We start from the raw sequence: 18,533 nt of genomic DNA, 5'->3' as shown, positions 1-18,533 counted from the left end.
TCATGCATGTTTTTTGGGTTGCCAAATTATCCTGAAACCTATGCAGTGTTGGCATTTTCATCTTAGGTTTTTAATTGCAGAATAGCTTGAAACCCCAATGAAGAGGAAATGTAAATCCAAATACAAAGAAAAACACAAATACTGAGTTTAAGAATTCTTTCAGTATTTAGCTATTCAGGATTCAGTAAACTTCTGTAAAGGTCTAAGACTGTCAAATTAGACCATAGAATGATAAAGCTTGTTAATTTTAATGGTTTATCTTGTCCTTTCATTTCATTCATCTTAAATAAAATAGCAAAACACATTAAAAACAGGAGCTTTTCGTTTAATACTAAACTACATCCAACGGCAGTTTGATTTTATGGCAAATTTAAATTCACCTTTATCTTTGTGTTTCTTTACAGTCTGGATCTAACCTATAATGTTGCTGTGAAAATCCAGTCTTGTTTCCACTCAGATGTGACGGCGATAAATGAGCAGTTACGGGAGCAATATTCATACATCCCATTTGTAGCTCCGATGACCTGAGATTAGCCCTGTTGATGCCAAATGTGAGTAGTGAGAGATGTGGCTGTCAATACAGGCGCCTGGCAAGCCAGCGTGGCCTTTTCTGGCACGTCATCCATCACTGGTTCTGCTCTGCTGCCGCAGCTGTGTCACTGTCCCCGCTCTGACGGGCCACTGACCCCGCTAAGGACACAGCAGCAGGATGATCAGATGACACTCTGGGAAAACAGACAGCCAGCATGGCTGTCCAACAAGGCAGTGTACAAAAAAATATATATATTTCCTTCAAGTCATCTGCATGGTGAAATAATTCTCAATAGAGACTTTGGAGAAATGGTTGGCATTACATTTCTACCTTGAAGGAAAAGAAAGGGGGTTATGGTGAGGGGAGTAAAGCTATTAGCTGCAAGAGGCTGACAGAGAAGGTGACAGGTGTTAAATAATTGCCAGGGAGAGGAAGGAGGGTGAATGAAAACCAGATGAAATCAAGGCTGGACAGTTTTCCACGTTAATTGCTTGCCATGCAGATTTCATCAACATGCCAATCATCCAACCTAATCGACTACTTTTAAAAATTCTTATCAGATGTAAATGACCCAGTGTCTGGATGTCAGACAACATAAGTAGGCTCCAACTGCCTCCAAGTGGATAATTACTGGAGTTTAAAATGCACAGAGAAATCAGATGGTGCCCAAAATTGGAGGATTTTCCAGCTCAATTTTCAGTCAGTCAGAAATTGAATTCTAAAATTCAGTCCCTTTTTTACTCAGTGAACAGACCACATCATAGCACTGAACCATATGAGAAAACTCTCTTCGGTGTGGAAGTTCTTACTGTTTTAACACCAGGTGTCTTGGGTATCAAGAAAGAAAATACAACTGAAGGACAAATTCTTTCTGAATAAGCCTCTTTACATGCATGAAAACCTTCCCATTCCAGGGTCTGCTGAATTCCAGTACAAGCACACATCCTTAAACCCAATGAGGTCCTGACTGGATAATGGAGAGCAAGTTAAACATTTTGGCCTAAATATGATGTAATTTTCCAATTAACTTCAAATTGCCATTTGAAATATGAGAAAAAACTCTCATAATAACTACAAAAATTAGATGCCGCCAGTTTTCACCTGTGTAAAGTATGCTGGGTTGATGACGTGGTTAGGTCTTACTGGATTGGAACGTCCCTAGTAAACACAGGAAGGTTCAAATAGCAGAATTGTTTTTTAATATATTATGTTTGGTGTAAATTTAAGAAAAAAACCTTGCTGCCTCAAAGTTTTCATGAGCCGTTATACATGGGATATCTGTTGAAAAAACACAAATGTTCTCTGTCTGGTCCTCCTCATCTTCATTTCCTATTGTTATTTCTACGTTTTTAATTTCAATGCACTTGGTTCAAACTGAAAAGGTTTAAACGTTACTCATTGCTCTTTTGGCTGAACTGTGCTAACGCTACAGGACCCAACATATGTCACTAACCCAGAATGCATTGCAGTGTAACCAAATGGTGACAGCCGTCTGACAATACTTTATTTAAATTTATCAAATTCACCAGCTTAAAGTATTTTTACTGCATTGGATTTACATCTAAATACAAACAAATCTATTGAAATAAATTCTATTGTTATTTTTTTAAATGATGAGGTGATTTTAAGTAAAATTCTGCAAATAAATACGCATTATTTCAAATTTAGTATTTGTTGTGAGTAATTAATTATATCTAATATTTTATAGGCATCTACATTTTCTTTATACATCTCAAGGTTTGACTCTAGTTTTATTGAGGTCTTAAGAGAATGAACTTTTCAGCAGATAACAGGAAGTCTGAGTACAGCAACGTTTCTCAGTTTTATCCACTTGAACCCTTATGGGTTTTCGGTTATAGAACCTACTGGCAGATCTAAGAAAATCTCTAGTTACACAAGACCACCTTTGGTGTAGTCATCATACTGTAGGGCTGGGCAATATAGAAAAAAAGCTTATCGATTAAAAAAAAAAAAATGCATATTGATCGATATCGATAATTATTGAAAAGATTTGAAACCATATTTTATGTGCAGCTCTGCCTGGACATTTTATGATATTGCTAAATGATTTAATTTTAATAAAGAACACAAACACAGACTTCCAATTAAATATTTATTTAACCAACTTTTTTAACCATAACAGAATTGTTTTAAAGAAAAATAACTTAAGAGACCTGAGTTATGTTATTAAATACTGACAAAGAATAAACTAAAGTGACCAGAAAAGTAACCAAAATAAATAAATAAATGGACTTCTATTGCGCCACACGTCTATCGATTGATATATATCGTTATTGAATTATCGCCCAGCCCTAAGTCATCATAACTATAGGTTAATATAATCAGCAGCAAAATCATTTTATCTTCATTTTAGAATATTACACTTTTATGCAGAAGCTGTTCTTTTACAGTGGTATGACTTAATTCTGTTTCTAACTTAACTACTGACCAACCTAGACTAGAGAGCTTGGGGAAAAAAATCTTAAATGCTTTTCTTGTTGTTCTTGTTGCTCTGAAAGGGAAAACAACAGGAATCTGGTCAAATCTGTAACGGCAGGTCAAAGCTTTAGAAAAAGAGATGCAGTGTAAGGCTGAGCTTGACTTGACAGTGAAGGCTAATTAGTCCTGCAGTGGTAATCCCTTTCATTTCCAAAGGATAAATGCTATGAGCAAGCAATGATGATGACAGATCAATTAGCTGCAGGATTTGGAAGAGGTAACTGATCCTCAAGGACAGCAGGCTGGCATAACTAAGAATAATATTTACAATATTTGGAGAAATTAAATTCAAGAACAAAAACGCTACAAATAAGATTACTTCTACAGAGAATTGCAAATAATCTGTGCATTTTGTGCAATGGCCAGCACAGTGGCAGCATTTGCTACTCTGACATATGTTGGATTCATCAATCAGTGTTAAAATAAGATTTCAACAACTGCATTCTATTTAGAGAAATCCCAATCATTGCTGTACTTTCCTCCTTACTAGCCATGCCTGTCAGAACAAAAAAAAATCTGTGTGCACGCAAGAGGCAAAAGGAACCATCTGTGATCCCAATGTCAACAAAAGGTGGGGTGATATTAGCAGCTGAGAAATCATTACGTTGCTAAGCTATTTTCAATCTGGTATTGCGGTTGTATTAGCCATTCTCTGGAAGAGAGGACGTCATTTTTCCAAATCGATAACTGAAATCATAATTCTGACTAATATTTAGGGTGATGTACAGAAGCAGAGCCTGAGCTTGTCTGCTTTATTTCAAATAATCCCATTTTATCTCTCAAAAAAACAAGTCATCCATCAAGTTTGATCACTCTCAGCTATTTAAAATTCTAAAATCTGCAGCTGGATGCAGTGAAACAAAAAACACAAATACATTATAAAGGCACAAATGCACGCAAAGCCAAGTATTGTGCTTTAAATATTCCAGGCAACACTGATAATTCAAGAAAAGGTTAATCATATTGTATGCTTCAAACCTAAGCAGCATGAAATAAATTTTACAGTACTGTTTCTAGCAATTAGTCCTCAAAAGGTATTTTTTCCATATAACACAGTGATTTTTGTCCTAAAATGTACAGATAACAGTTTGGATAAGTGCAAAATGAAACTCTGAATTAAATACTATTTTCTGCTATGTACTAACATATATATTCATGGTATTAGGAATTTCAAACAAATAGGGGGAAAACAGCAAAATGGGGAAAGAAAAAATACACAGAATAATCATTTTAGGAGTATTAAAGAGTAAAAGGTTAAGAAACCCCCAAAAAGATCAATGTCTCAAACCTTCTCCCAATCAACTAATTGATTCCAATTTTGCCATTGGACTTTACATCCCTAAGAAAACCAACTGTTAAATTCACCTTTACTCATTTGTTATTTTGCCAATTTCTTTTGGTTCTATAAAAAAAAAAAAAAAAAAGAAAACGTAGGTCTGGACCTTTGAACAGGAACATGCACAGGGATCATCATGTCCCTGCCTTGCGTGCACTGTCAATGTTTTCTAGAAATGACTGGAGGGGCGTGGCGGGAGGGAAACGGCATCACAGCAAGCGTGTCTGCATTGACTTCAGCAGATCTCATTATCACAGGGGAGGAGGTTCTCCAAATCGATTGATGACCATGATGGACAGCTTTTTATGACTGGTTGTTATATCACTTCAAAGTGAGCAGCGAGAACAGATGGAAGGGAGCTGCGTACAGTTAATGACTGCCTTGAATTATAACACAAGTTATATTATTTTATAGATATATATATATATATATATCTGCTGGGCAGTGAAACCTAAGCACTGCATGTCAAAGTGACGGCTACAGTTTCAACTAGAACTGTAGCAAACATCTCTATACAGGCCTGTGGGCCACCAGAGGAACCAATAGAAGCCTCAGGCCTTTTAGGTACTGCACTGCAGTCAGCACTTCACTCGGCGCAGTGTGGGGACAGCAGCTCCTGCCAAAATCTATCCATGCCAAGGCCTGCCAGCTTGCTCTCCCCACCCACTCTAAGGGCCAGAGCGTGAGCGGTGGGGTGCCGGTAGGCGGGTGCAAGGTGAGGCTGGTGGGCGGGTGGCCAGGCTGGAGCTTCCTGACATGGGAACCCGCCTCACAGCAGGATCAAGCGAGCTGCTGAGTGAATCACTCCCTCTCCCACAAACTGAAGAGTCGGTGCCGGGCCAACAAGCAGACACTTTTAGGCTGAGACAAAAACTAAAAATATAGCTTTGAAAGCTTGGAACTCAGACTAAAGTTTGGCAAAGGTTGATTTTTTTTTTCCAGGTGTATTTCAGAAAGTGAAACTCGTTATTCAGATTCATTGTCTAAAGACTTTTTTTCCTCTGTGTTTTGTTTAATGGCATACAATTAAAGACAGCTTGAATTCAGTCTCACATGAATGTAAAACAAATATTATAAAAGATTAATTAAATGATTTCCTTAATGAATAGAATGATGAAATATAATGTATACACTTTCATGAAGATGACTGCTGACTTGGTAAGGTGAGGTTTAAAAACAATCAAGAACCCATTTCATTTATAGAATAACATTTTTCAGGCCTCTGGCTTTCATCAGGATCAACAAGTCGAAATGCTTTGGTCTGTTAATACAAGTTTCTTTCTCAGTATTTCATCACTGGAGTGTAAACCTCTCCATTCACCTTTGAAGTGGTTGAATTTGTGCCAGAAAATCTTTGAAAAACTGCTGACTCCAGTAGAAAGTCAGAGATATCCTCTGCAGGAAAAGTAGGCCACAAGAAGAAACAAGCAGATTGTTCAAGGTGCAGTATCCAAGCATATTTATGGAAAGATGAGTGGAAGGAAAAACTGAGGTAGAATAAGAAGCTCAAGTGAAAAGTAAGTGAAGGCATTAAAGGATTTTATAAGCAAAGTTGGGTATAGAGTTTGAAAGAGCCAGAAGTTGACTGTGGAGGGGGTCATTGCCACAAACCAGGGAATCCGGGGCAAACAACTACAGCTTTATGTCAGCAGCATCCTAACTGAAGTAAGAAGAAATAGGACAAGACCACTGCTGTTGACTAGTTAAGTACTCTGATCAGATCAACGTCAGTATTTTATTTAATTTAGATTTCCAGTTAAAATGAAGTTTCTTGAGGTCCAGCATGAAGCTTCAACTCTCAGGAACAGTTTGGGGTCTATCTCCCTGCCTGGGTTTCATCAAATCCAGAGTAAATGTGGATATCTAGCAGAGACTATGGGAGCTCCTTATGCATCCTCTGCTAACGAGCTTTATAGAGAATATGGGCTTTAATGTCAGGGTTTCAATGTTCCTGATTGGCTGATAACCTAGTCAAAAATAAAACCCATGGAGAACCTATAAATTATTTTCAAAAGGAAGATGCAAAAACAATACGTGCTGAAGGCTGCCACCTGGGCTTAAACAGGTTCTACATCCTCTGTGTTTACTCCACTCACATAGATGAGAAAAAAGAAACTCTATTATGTTAATTAGTAAGAACAGTTTCACATTATCCTCGACTACTCTGAATGTCATTGTCCAACGACTCTAGGAACTCCAAGTGGAGCTTTACGGTGTAGTAGGTGTTACTTTTCATGGAGTCACAGAAGCATTCTGCACTGGAACTGACGGTTATAGGAGCAGAGGATTTGGAATCAGCAGAGCCACAGGCTGCTATTCATGCTGCAATGATGCAGTAGTTCAAGCAAAAGGAGCCCCAGCTAAGTACATATGCAATACAGTACATGGGCATACTTTTCACTGGGTCAGTTTTTTGAATAAAGAATATTTTTGCATTGGTCTAATTTACCCTTTAAGCTGTTTTTGGGTCTTTATCAGCTATAAGTCATAATATTATGATGGGGAATAAAAACAATGAATATGGTCTTCCTCTTGTTAAATGAATTACAGTAAAATATTAGGTTTTTACTAACTAATAAAAACACATTAGGCATCAATATTGGATCAAAGTAAGAAATAAAGTCCATTAAAAAAAAAAGAAAAAAAAAAACGAAGAAAAATCCATATCAGTAAATCCTTAAGCTCCAAATGATGATGATCCTTTCCACCTGAACGGAAAGAGGTACCTAAGAGTCAGCATGAGCACTAAAGTAATTTTACACTTTGAGATTTTTAGGCCCTACAAACCTGAGCTTGAGGTGAGCGATAGAGGCAGAAGGTATAAATGCTCACACCTTCCCAATCTTACCAAAATAAGCATATGCAGCAACGATTTTCTGAGCTCTAGCAAGCCACCCGTCAGAAGCTGCAACATTATCTCCAGAGAAAATAATGTCCTGGAGGACCAGTGGCTACCAAAAATCGCTTTTTAGAAAAATAGAGAGCTGCCCCAGGCAACTAATATTAAAGCCTCAGATCCAATAGGAAGCTGAACCTTTGATCTGTTTAGGGTGCTACGTATTTGCATTTTATAATGAGATCAAAGGAAGGTCCAGGTCCAAAGCAGCTCTGTGCCTCATATCTACAAGCCCAACTACTTACAGACCTTCCTATTATCAAGATCATGTATGAGCTGTGGACCTCGGTGAAAAAGCAAAGAATTCAGAGTTTGTTAGACAATCAACAGCAACCTAGATTCTCAAACAACTAATTTTCTTTTCCTGTGCACAGGTGCCGATGATGGAGAAAAAATAACAATGAAATCGTGCCAGCAGCTAAAAATCTCAACGGTTCAAGTTCAAGAGCAAACATTTCAAGCATTTTTTTCCCAACTGGCCAAGAATTGCTTTAAATTTGCTTTGGCATTCTTCACCTGTAGACATGCAGAAAGGAATTTACACACTTTATGAGGAGTGAGCCCACGAGGAGTCAGAAGAAGTTTTGAGATGACTGTAGAGGTCAAGATTTAAGAGCTTTTTTTTTTCCATTTCTATCATGGTAGAAAAAATACCAGAAAAAAAGTCACATGCTACCCCTTTTTAAAATTAAAATGAGTATGTATTTTACTTTTTAGTCAGCAGGACACCACAGTCAGTCAGTGTTTTGTTTATTGTTCTAATCAACAAAGTTCCTGCTTTATATTCAGCGTTTCAATTTAAATGGAATCTTTAAAAAAGAGGCTCTCTGTTTTCATATAAACTTAGGTTTTCACCATAAGAGAAGGTTTTAAAAGATCAAGAAGCTGCTTGAAAAAAATAACACTGAAACAATCTTACTTCAAACATAGTTGAAGTGTTACTTTTACATTTTCTTTTCCGTATCTCCCTTCATGCAGCGTGCAGCTATAGCCAAAGTATAGGTAGATCCCCCTCCCTTGCAGATGCTTTATGCAACATTTTCCCCATGAATGGTTACAGTTCAAGTAAGTAAATGCCGATTACCATTTATGAACGGCAAGATACCATTTATGATGATAAAGACCAAGTACAAAAACTACCAACTCATTTTGAAACTTTAAGTAACACATATTCCCTCTCCTCAATTCATATCAAGAGCTAATGTTTGTTGGGGGTTTTCTTTGCATTTGAAATTGTAACTTGTTTGGAAATAAGTTCAAGCAGAAACTCATAAATGCAAATTCAAGTATAGCATTACCTTATTTTTCTAAGATCTAAAAGTTAATCTCGGTGTAGTTTTCTCTTGCATGTAATTTTTAGATTGAAAAGACAGGGTTACAAATATTTACTGTAACAAAGACTTCACTCTATATTGCAATACAGGAAATGTCTACAACCAAACGCTTCTTTTTGTAACATGTATTTAGAAATCCTAGCATGCAAAGTACTGAAGTAATCTGGCAGATTTTCAGCGCAGACGTGCTTCACATGAAGGCCACTGAAGCTTCAGCGTATGGGCTAAATCATGGAAGAGGCTGCCGAGACTAACCTGCACAACATCATTCAAAGGCGCTTCCGAGAGCTGGGGAGGGTGTGAGGAACATCAGAGACTAATTGCTCGCTCATACGTGCCAGGGAAATTTTCCTCGCTCTTGTAAAAAAAAGAAAAAAAATAATAATTTTTTTTGACCTTGATGAATTATGTGCTTTTATTGACGGCACTTATTGATATTTCTTAAAAGCGAATGCTAATGGAGTGGTGTTGAGACGATTAAATGGGTTGCTGGTGTCCAGATTAGCCAGGTCGCATCTCACAGGCACAGGCGTGCATTATCATACAGAACAGACGCGTGCGTTCGTGTGTGTGTGTGTGTTGAGTCTCAAATTGCTGCGAATGGCATCTCCAGGGGAACAGAAGAGCGATGACTACATTCGACCTACATTCACCCCATCCTGGCATGCTCACTTTCAAATAATTACACACTAACATGCACACTCAGTCTGGCAATTGTTGGAGTAATATCAATGTAAAGCTGCAAGGAGAATGCTAATACAACACAAGCAATGCACTATAATGCATTATTATGCTCTACTGTTTTAACAACTCTGAGCATGAGAAAGGCATGATGTCACAAACATTTGCAGCTGTACCAGCTCTAAGTAATTTCCAGATGATTGGGAGGGGAGGATATCTTCAGGTTTGGATGAAAATCCTTAGAGCCAAAGAGAAAAAGAGACTCTAGGAACAAACTTATGGCAGCTGAAGCCCATTCAGCAGATTTCATTCAAATATCTGTGCAGAGAAGAGCAATGCACATTTCAGACACGCACATGGTTTCACTTGATTGATTTCTCAGAATAACTGAAAGGGAAAGCACGCTATTAACAAGAATTAAGAAGAAAAAAAAATGGTGACGCAGGCTGCAGCCTTATGAGCACACCTCCAAACTGCTCTTTCAGTTTCCTGAGCTGTACAGCATCCTGGTTAGAGTGATGTGGTTTTTCACACTTAATGTGCGGGGTATTTCTACATTTGCAACCCACATGTAGGCTAGAATCTGACGATCTGAGCGAGCTATCACTAAACTAGAAAGCACTGGAGTAGCGTCAAGCTCCACCGCCACTGACTAATTTTGTGACTTACACTTTTGCAAAAGACCTCATTCCAATTACGTCAGTTCTTTCTGATGTATATATACACCCGACTGCGCAAAGAATACCTCCTCCTTTCAGCATTACACATATGTGGGTGAGAATGCAATGGTAGACCCCCTAAAGTTTACCAATCTAACAGAAGCTTTCTTTTTTTTTTTTTTTTGCTACTACAACAGAGTGAATATTAAACCCAAAACATCACAAAGTCAATTTTAAAGACTCTAAACACAAATGATAAAGCAGTGTTAATGTTGTGAGAATTAAAGTGCTTAGAAAAAGATTAAATTTTACTAATTCCATGTCGGAATTTCCCGGCTTTACTTTCATGAAATGTAAATAAAAGATGACCCAAAGTAATACCACATTGTCGGAGTTGTATGGCACGTCATAGCTCAGCAGCAATTAGCAAAAAGAACGAAGAGCAGGACAGAAATGGTGGAGATTCTTGTTACAAAGTCCACTATGTTTTTAACAGCTGCATAGAGCCAGATCATCTACTCTGATGACTGTGTTTATGTTTCCTTCTGAGAATAAATGTTATCATGATTTCTTTCACTGCCAGCATGGCTGCTGTTGTCTGAATTCGAAAGGGAGGAACTGCCTTTCAACCAGACAATTTAGCCTCCAACATTAAGTTACTGCCACAAAGATGACGAGCACCGTTAACTCTGACCCAAACCAGATTTTGGTTCTCCTCAATGAGGTTCCTTCACATACCATGGATTTACACATTTCTATTCCAGTATCTCACTTTTGATTTTGATTTAATCATGTTGCAATATTATATTTAATCTATGTGGTTTTCACTTTGTTTGTACGCCTATTTGTTTGTAAACTAAACATTTAGAATATTTACCACAACATCACATTACTGGAGGTTCACTATTTAGTAAAAAAAGGAAATGATGGAGCCATGAAAGTGAAAAGAAAGGTAAAAAAATAAAAATCCACGATCACGTTTAAAAAAGAGCAAATTAATATTAGAGGCCAAGTGGATTACGGACGGACTACAATTTGAAATATTATTAAAGTTAGAGAGGACCGTCATTTATTTGCAGGAGAATCATCTAAATAAGTGGTCCTCCTAAGTGTCAATCATTCTGGTGATATGTTTATGTTAGGCTATCCTACGTGCATGCGCACTTTCAGCCGTATATGTATGGTGAGCGACGGTATCAGACAGTCATTAAAGCTCACCTTTCTCACCGCGTTTTTTGGAAAATGGCAAGGGTCGTAATAGAAAAAGTTCCTATGAAGTATATGAGAAGAGAAGAAAAGAAAGGCCTCAGAAGAGGCAGATGTATCCCATAATGATTTGCGTGGAGAGCTCTCCTCACAAAGCATTATGGGATTTGCTGTCACAGCAGCCTGCTGTTGCCATAGGTTGTCGCTACCTGACAGCGGCAACTAATAACCAAGAGAACAGCAACTTTTAAACAGAGCGTGGACAAGGAGAAATGGGCTCCTGCATGCACTCGTACATGTTTAATAGGCGCTTCCTCTCGGGAGCAGGTACAGGGCTGTGTGTGCATTTTTTTTTTTAGGGCGGGTCTTTTCAAAAATTCGCAAAATCCTCAACTATAACTTTTATGCTGAAGATAAAGCTTCTGAAGTTCCTTAGTTGATGGATGATAGATTAAGAACTGCAAACAGATGACTGTGTACAAAAGGGCTTATGTCTTCTGATCATGGCTGGTGCCAAAAATAAAAACTTTTCAGGCTAAAAATGTACTAGGTAAACAACATCAGCATCAGTCATCATAACATTAGTCAACATCAGACATCAGTCCAATGATCACCTAAAAGCTTATATTGTAGTCCAAAAGCCTGCTAAAATCGCTGATATTGGCATTCTGATGAAAGCGCTGTGTTTTAATTTAAAGTTTCTGTAGCTCTGTGGTTGTTTCATATCATATAAATCAATTGCTTGCATACCTATTATTATTAATATTGTTCTCAGTTTTAAAAATATCTTTTAAACAAAGGTTTTCCAACATATTATAGTACAAAATAAGTGATGAAAGGTTTCATGATTCGTCATTCATGAGTCATGCTAAGATTATATCGGGTCAATATCTGTATCGGTAAATTCTTAAAGCCGCAAATATCTTTTATAATACTAGAAGTGGAAAAAGTTGCATTGAGACATACAGAACCTTTAAGATCTGAACAGCTGGTTCTGATTTTCTCCAGCGCACTTTAACTTCTCATATGCAATATTTAACATGTCCTGAAGAATACTTATAAGCTTATTAATCAACAATGAATTGGTCATCTGCACAAAACCCATCTGAGTTCAAACAATTCTTACTAACAGTAAGAAAGAGAGTAAAGGAAACACGGTTCAGAGAGCAAAGTGTCACGGCCAGCAGCAGAGCTTTGGATACCCACTGAGGCTGAAATATTTAATGCATAATGTTGTTGATCAGGGTCAGTAAACAAAATATTTTAAAGACCTAATCACGTGTGGGCTTGACTATCAAGTTGTGATCTGGATAAAACGTAAAGATTTGGTTTGGAAGTTTGAAAACTGGGTGTCAAATGCTTTGCACCAGGCTCTGTTGACCAACAACAGTTTCTTAAAAGGGAGCGTCAACAGGCCAAGGTACACAGGAAATAATTTAGGACTAAATATAACAAACCACTGCACACAAAGGTAGGTGGTACACAAAGCACAAAGCTCAAATCAGTGTTTGGTAGAAATAGCTTTAACTCAAATCAAGACAATAGATATGGCGCCAGTTAACTGACAACTAAATAAGTAATGATGAAGGCAAAAGAGGAAACAACGGCAGTGAAATGAAACAATTAATTTCCTTACAACACGCATTTTCACAAAAGCTAAAATCAATCCATCTATAACAACACATGCTTTCTCCTCTCAGCCTAACCTACACACACACACACAGGTCCACAGAGCGGATCTTGTCGCCCAAGGAAATGGGCTTCATACATCTTGTCTGACTGCAATAAAGCAGTGCCTAAGATTCTATTTCCAATAAACGTCGACTGATTGGAAAACTCATTCTAATATCAATTTCCATCTGGGCCCTTTAAAAGGCAATCAGCATAGCTTCATCTCGGTATATCATGGGCTCCTTGAGATGATGACACAGCACTGGCTTTCTCCTGTATAATGGCCTTCTCCTATCAAGGCATCTGCAATGAATAATACCACCCCTGAATGGGCTATTTAGTCTGTGTTCACACTGATAGGGGCCACTTGTCTGAATATTAATCCAGGGTTTTGCACTTCATATGGTTCTCTTAGGGATGCAGCGTTTTTCATTCAGAGTAGTAAAGCACTTAGAGTGATTTGGCACACTTTTTCCCCCTCTAAGCTTTCTAGGAGGTGACAATAGTGATTACCAGAAAAGCAGCACTTTGCTTACAATTATTTGAGTCTGAAAATACACTTTTCTATGCAATGCGGTCATCAAAATTTAAGTTCAAAAGTGAACTCATACAGCTTAAGAGAAAATCACAATTGCACCATTCAAATATAAGACCACCTTTTGACCTAAACTTATCCAATGTTTAAAAAAATTTTATAAGTGCATCAATGAGGACATTTATCTGCAGGATTCTTTGTCCTTACCTTCCAGCCACTGCCCGCCTCCCTGTAGTAAGGAAAGTTATCACAGATCCACTGGTAGATCTCGCTCAGCGTCATCTTCTTCTTTGGCGAGCTGTTGATGGCGAACGTGATGAGGCTGGCATAGCTGTACGGAGGCTTGCCATCCTTGTGCTGCTGCACCTCCTCCTGATCCAGCGTGGTGTTGTGATCCAGTAAGGTGCTTTTCTTACCCATGCCGGGCCCATGGGCATTCTGGGTGTCGGTTTTGCGGCTGGCCGCCTGCATGGTCAGCTGTGGTAGCCAGTCCATGGAGGTCAAGCTGCTCTCCAGCTCCGACGTCATGGTGACGGCAGGCTGGGCAGGAGGGAGTGGGGGTGGGGGGATGGGGGGGAGAAGAAAAAAGGCTGGAGGAGGTGGTTACTGTTGGTGTGTGGTGACTGGTTCAAAGCGGCCCAAGTGTGAACCGATAGGGGAGAGAGGGGATGAAATCAGGACTCGTCCAGCTCAGGTCGTCAGCATAGCGTCTCCTGTGCGCCCCTGGAGAAAAAGGAGAGAGACAACTTTATTAGTTGAGGTTTTGATTGAAGGATTACATTAAATCTCAGAATAAAACACCTTTTTAAATGTAGAGCAGGACGACCCCCCCACCCCCCACCCCCAAAAAAAAAAATTAAGCTGCTTTGCCACTTCAATATCATCCAACTCTCTTCATAAAGTATATATTTTGCACGCTAGAGATCACAAGCCCACAACTTTCTCCACCACTCGCTGCTCTCAATGCTGACTCATAGCTGGGACTCCATCTGCACGGAGAGAGTAAATGCCAAGCAATTGTTTTCTCAACTGCCAGCCAAATGGGGAAACGGCTCTGGAGGAATTCCGACTCTCTCGAGGGTAGTAAACCCCTTCTACATTTTTATCCCTGCTGCTCGCTCGCTGCCTGCCTGCCTGCGTGTCTGCCTCCTCCAAACGGAGCTTCTGCGTAAACAAGCCAACTAGAGCTCTCTTGCAAACTGTCCTCTACGTGTGTTTGTTAGCCATGTTGTGCAGAAGACAGCCAGTGACAACCTGTCTCACTGTCCCTCTCAGCTCACTGCTAGGCTGCTCCCAAAATAGATGATCCATGTAGAGAGGCTAAAAGTTATGAACGCGGGAATCAAAGGATACAAAGAAAAAGGAAAAATCTGGGCAGATGACACTGCCGTCTGTCTGAAAGGGGGTTGGAGGGAACATTCTAGAGACGGAGGAATCCCCACTATGCTCTGGGATTTTTTTTTTTTGTCTCACTTGACTAAACATGCTCACAAGTGCCTGTTTGTTAGTGTCGGCTTCAGCATATTCAAGTGCAGCACTTGGCTGTGAATAGCAAGGGTCTTGATACCAGATCACTGGTCAAATCCTGAATGTTTCAGTTGTTTTGTGCAGCATGCATGTCTACCCAAATATTCTAAGATTTACTTAGTATGATCTTAAAAAAATCTGTAAAAGCAAAACTTTGTTGTTTCAAGTAAAGCTGAAAATAAACTAAAATAACAATATATAAAAAATTCAATAAAAAAAAAAAATCTAATAAATAAAATCAGCTATGAAAGACAGGAAGCTCAGTGTAAACCAAAGAGAAGAGGAGAGGGTGGTTTCTAAGTGCATCTTGAAGTGGCTGCAGTGTTATGTTATGTTAGCCTGGTAACGGCTCAGACGACGGCCTCACGTGCAGCGCTGGCAGGTAACACAGGTGAACTATTCTGGATGATGACGTGAACAAAGGCTTTCAGCTAACAGTTTATTATTCAGGGCTTACAGGAGATCATTCTAAGCAACTTGTCCAGCTTTGTTCCAGCTGTTTTTAGAAAGCATGACGATCCCAAACATTACTCTTGCAGCTCTGGCTGTATTTTGAGCCTGCCTGTATAATTTGAACGGTAGGTAGAAGAGGTGTTTAATTTCCCTTCTTACAGGTATTTATATCTTAGGGGAATTTGCATATAACCAAAGCTTCCCTCTGTCATATATGGAAACTTCCATATTTCCAGCCTTCATTTTCTCTCTGGTTACACTGTTCTCATTCACTCCATGCCCTCCTTTAGTTTGGTAAAACTGTTGCACTATAAAAATTTTTGGATCATTGAAAAAGTAAAGCAGAGCCACAGAGTCTAAATAACTAGGGGGCTTAGTTACATTGCAAATCATTAAAAACTGCAAAAAACATAAAACCAGCAATCAAAGGGGGAAGAAAATAAGATTTCTAGCCTTAAAACATTATTTTCAGCTCAAGATTTTTCTATGCTATAAACCCCAACGTACAATAAAATCAAATAAATTACATTCATTCTGCAAATTTTTTGTAACTAATTAGCACTACTTTTTTCAAACACTAGGCATTGTCTATGGCATGTAGGAAATAATGAATATAAATTATCATGATGGTTTACATTTATTACATATTCCATTTTTCTCTCTTTGGACAAAAATCTACCTTTTAAACTAGTCTAGAAATGAAATAAATAGAAAACCTTCCTTCTTGTTAAAAATTTGATCAAATTTAGCTGTGATCATAAGGGAAAAATATATTTTTTTCCTGTTAATGATCTCCAGCTGTCTGATTGGGTATTTCCTGTCTTTGAATTTTGTCCAGCTTTGCAAAAAAATAAAAAATAAAAATGAGGCCTTCATCATATACTTTGCTATTCCGCACTAACAGAGGACCACGGATTGGTTGCAGCGCCCTTGGAACCCCCCACTGAGAGACATCAGATAAAAAGCATTAACATAAACCGTTCATGTTCTGATGTTGCCACAGGAGTTTATCCAATTTGGAAGTTCTTTATCCTTCCCGTTACACAAAATTTCTTCAAGACCCTGCCAACTTTTTCTGAATAAATAATCATTTTCTCCTACATTTTGCATTTGTTCCAGTTCAATACTGTATGATTATGATTGTTAAAGTTACTAAATACAAGATAATGTTGGAGAAAAACAAGGTTTAGTTATTTTAGCTACACTATAAATATGTAATAATTGCAGGCTATGATGGCAATAAAAATATGCTGCTGCAGAGGGAGAGAAAAATATGGAATGATTGCATCATTCCTTATTTTTCTCTCCATTGGCTCATAAGATGCATCATTTTCAATATTGTTATTTAAATGTGCAGTTTTATTTTACAAATTTAAAATGATGAGATGCCATGGAAACCATTTTCCTACAATGAAAATTTATTTAGTAAACATCATTTCAAGAAGTTTGGTTCTTACATTTCAGACAATGTATTTATTTACCATTTAGTATTTTATCATTTAGATCTATAAACTAAAAATTGCACATGCATTCATGCAGTGCCAATGCGTTCATCTATGATTCTTTATACTGCTTTTTTTTTTTTACGGTGATAAAATACTATAATTGTAAAATATATTCCTGATCACCTGATCAGTATGAATGAAAGGATCAAGAAAGCAGCAAACTAGACTTTCTGGACCCCGCAGTAGGTGATGAGATTAGCACAAAGATTGATGAAAAGGTCCAATTCATGGACCCACATGCCATTTGGTCCTTCATGCTAATGATCCAGCTGCTACATAATCCATGGGGCCAACATGCCGCCTTCATTAGAGAACCTTGGGCGGATAGCAGTAATGATAAGGCGTGACACGAGTAGGCAGTTGGAAGGCCCCCCTGCTGCCTTCATTACTCAGACTGGGGTACAGTCAGAGATGGAACAGGCACAGGCCTGCTGCTACATCAGGAGGGACGGTCCAAGAATGTTCACCAGTGGGTTTGTGGGTGGCCACAGTAGCGCTTGGAAGGCAGGTCGAAAGATAATTAAAGATAGAAGTGACAGATCACTACAAGTGCTGCAAGGGTGTGTGGGTTTAGCAAAAATCTGAGCAGGCAGAGAGCAGAAAGAGGTTTGTATCCAAGTTCCTGAGGGGAGACCATGAGCCCATGGGAACAGACACTGAACCACAGACCAGACCATATTGATCTGGCTTCAGGAGGATGGGTTGCATCACAGCAATTATAAGGAGAAATCTTTTTTAATCTCCAATTAGTTTTCAGGAAGGAGCTGTGAAATATACTGAAAGCAGGGGAGGGGGAAATGGTAATCCTAAGGGGCTTGATGGTAGATTTAGCTCCAAGTAACAACCTAACTTTTAAAAATTCTTCACTGTTCAAGTTGTTGACGGAACTTAAAAACTCAGCGGCCAAAAAAAACAAAAAAAAAACCCTGACCGCAAATGGGTTCTAGCCTGATAGTGGTTCGGTCAGAGCATAGCTGCTTCACCTGTGTCAGATCATGTCAGTAAAGACTCCTCCATGAAGCAATAAGATGAGCAACAACCAGGGATTACTCAACTAAACACAGCACATTACATCAACCTGACCATGTTAAGCAAGGATGTCCGGGGAGGCGAGTCAGCAACTGCGTCATAAAAATCAGTGCTGCTCCCCCCCTCAGCTATTGCAAAATTGATGTGTCTACTTAGCATGTACTTAAAATTTTAGTACCCATAACAACACACAGCCGCAGCTGAGATGAATATTTCAACTGAAGAGCTGCAACAGTGACTGGCACATTGTGTGAGGACAAACCCAAAAACTATTTCAGACAGAGCAGAGTATGGGTTAAAGTCTGTATTCCTGCATTTTGCAACATTTGCATGTCATAAAGTGAAATAATAGCACCACCCAAATATTTTCCACACAATAAAACTATCATTGTTTAAGAAAAAAACAACGTCAGCAAAAATAATCCTCCATCATTGCTTTTGATTTTGAGAGGTTATAATTCATAACAATTTCTGTGACCAACAAGCATCAATAACAAACCATATTTTATGAAGAACAACCTCCAAATTATAAGATGGCACACGCAGAGCACGCTTCATTATCATCAGATACAACTTTTGTGGTAAAAGGCGAACCTTTGACAAAAAAAAAAAAACGGGAACTACTTAATTAAGCAAAAGTAAAGGAGTCCCACTAAAAGGGAAGTACGTC

General features: G+C 38.6%; 1 protein-coding gene across 1 annotated transcript in view; it reads right to left on the bottom strand.

Annotated features, from left to right (window-relative positions):
- Window positions 1-18,533, bottom strand: part of LOC107089345 (forkhead box protein J3-like) — a 101,341-nt gene that overhangs the window by 48,839 nt on the left and 33,969 nt on the right. The window contains exon 2 of the mRNA XM_015382082.1: window positions 13,557-14,072. Within this exon, the coding sequence (XP_015237568.1) occupies window positions 13,557-13,877 (321 nt within the window). The 5' untranslated portion in view covers window positions 13,878-14,072. The remainder of the gene's footprint in view (window positions 1-13,556; window positions 14,073-18,533) is intronic.

Source organism: Cyprinodon variegatus, unplaced genomic scaffold, assembly GCF_000732505.1.
Source record: "Cyprinodon variegatus isolate N-32 unplaced genomic scaffold, C_variegatus-1.0 Scaffold248, whole genome shotgun sequence".
In the NCBI taxonomy this organism is placed as follows: Eukaryota; Metazoa; Chordata; class Actinopteri; order Cyprinodontiformes; family Cyprinodontidae; genus Cyprinodon; species Cyprinodon variegatus.
The sequence above is the reverse complement of the archived record's forward strand: the minus strand, read 5'-3'. Positions and strand labels throughout refer to the sequence as shown.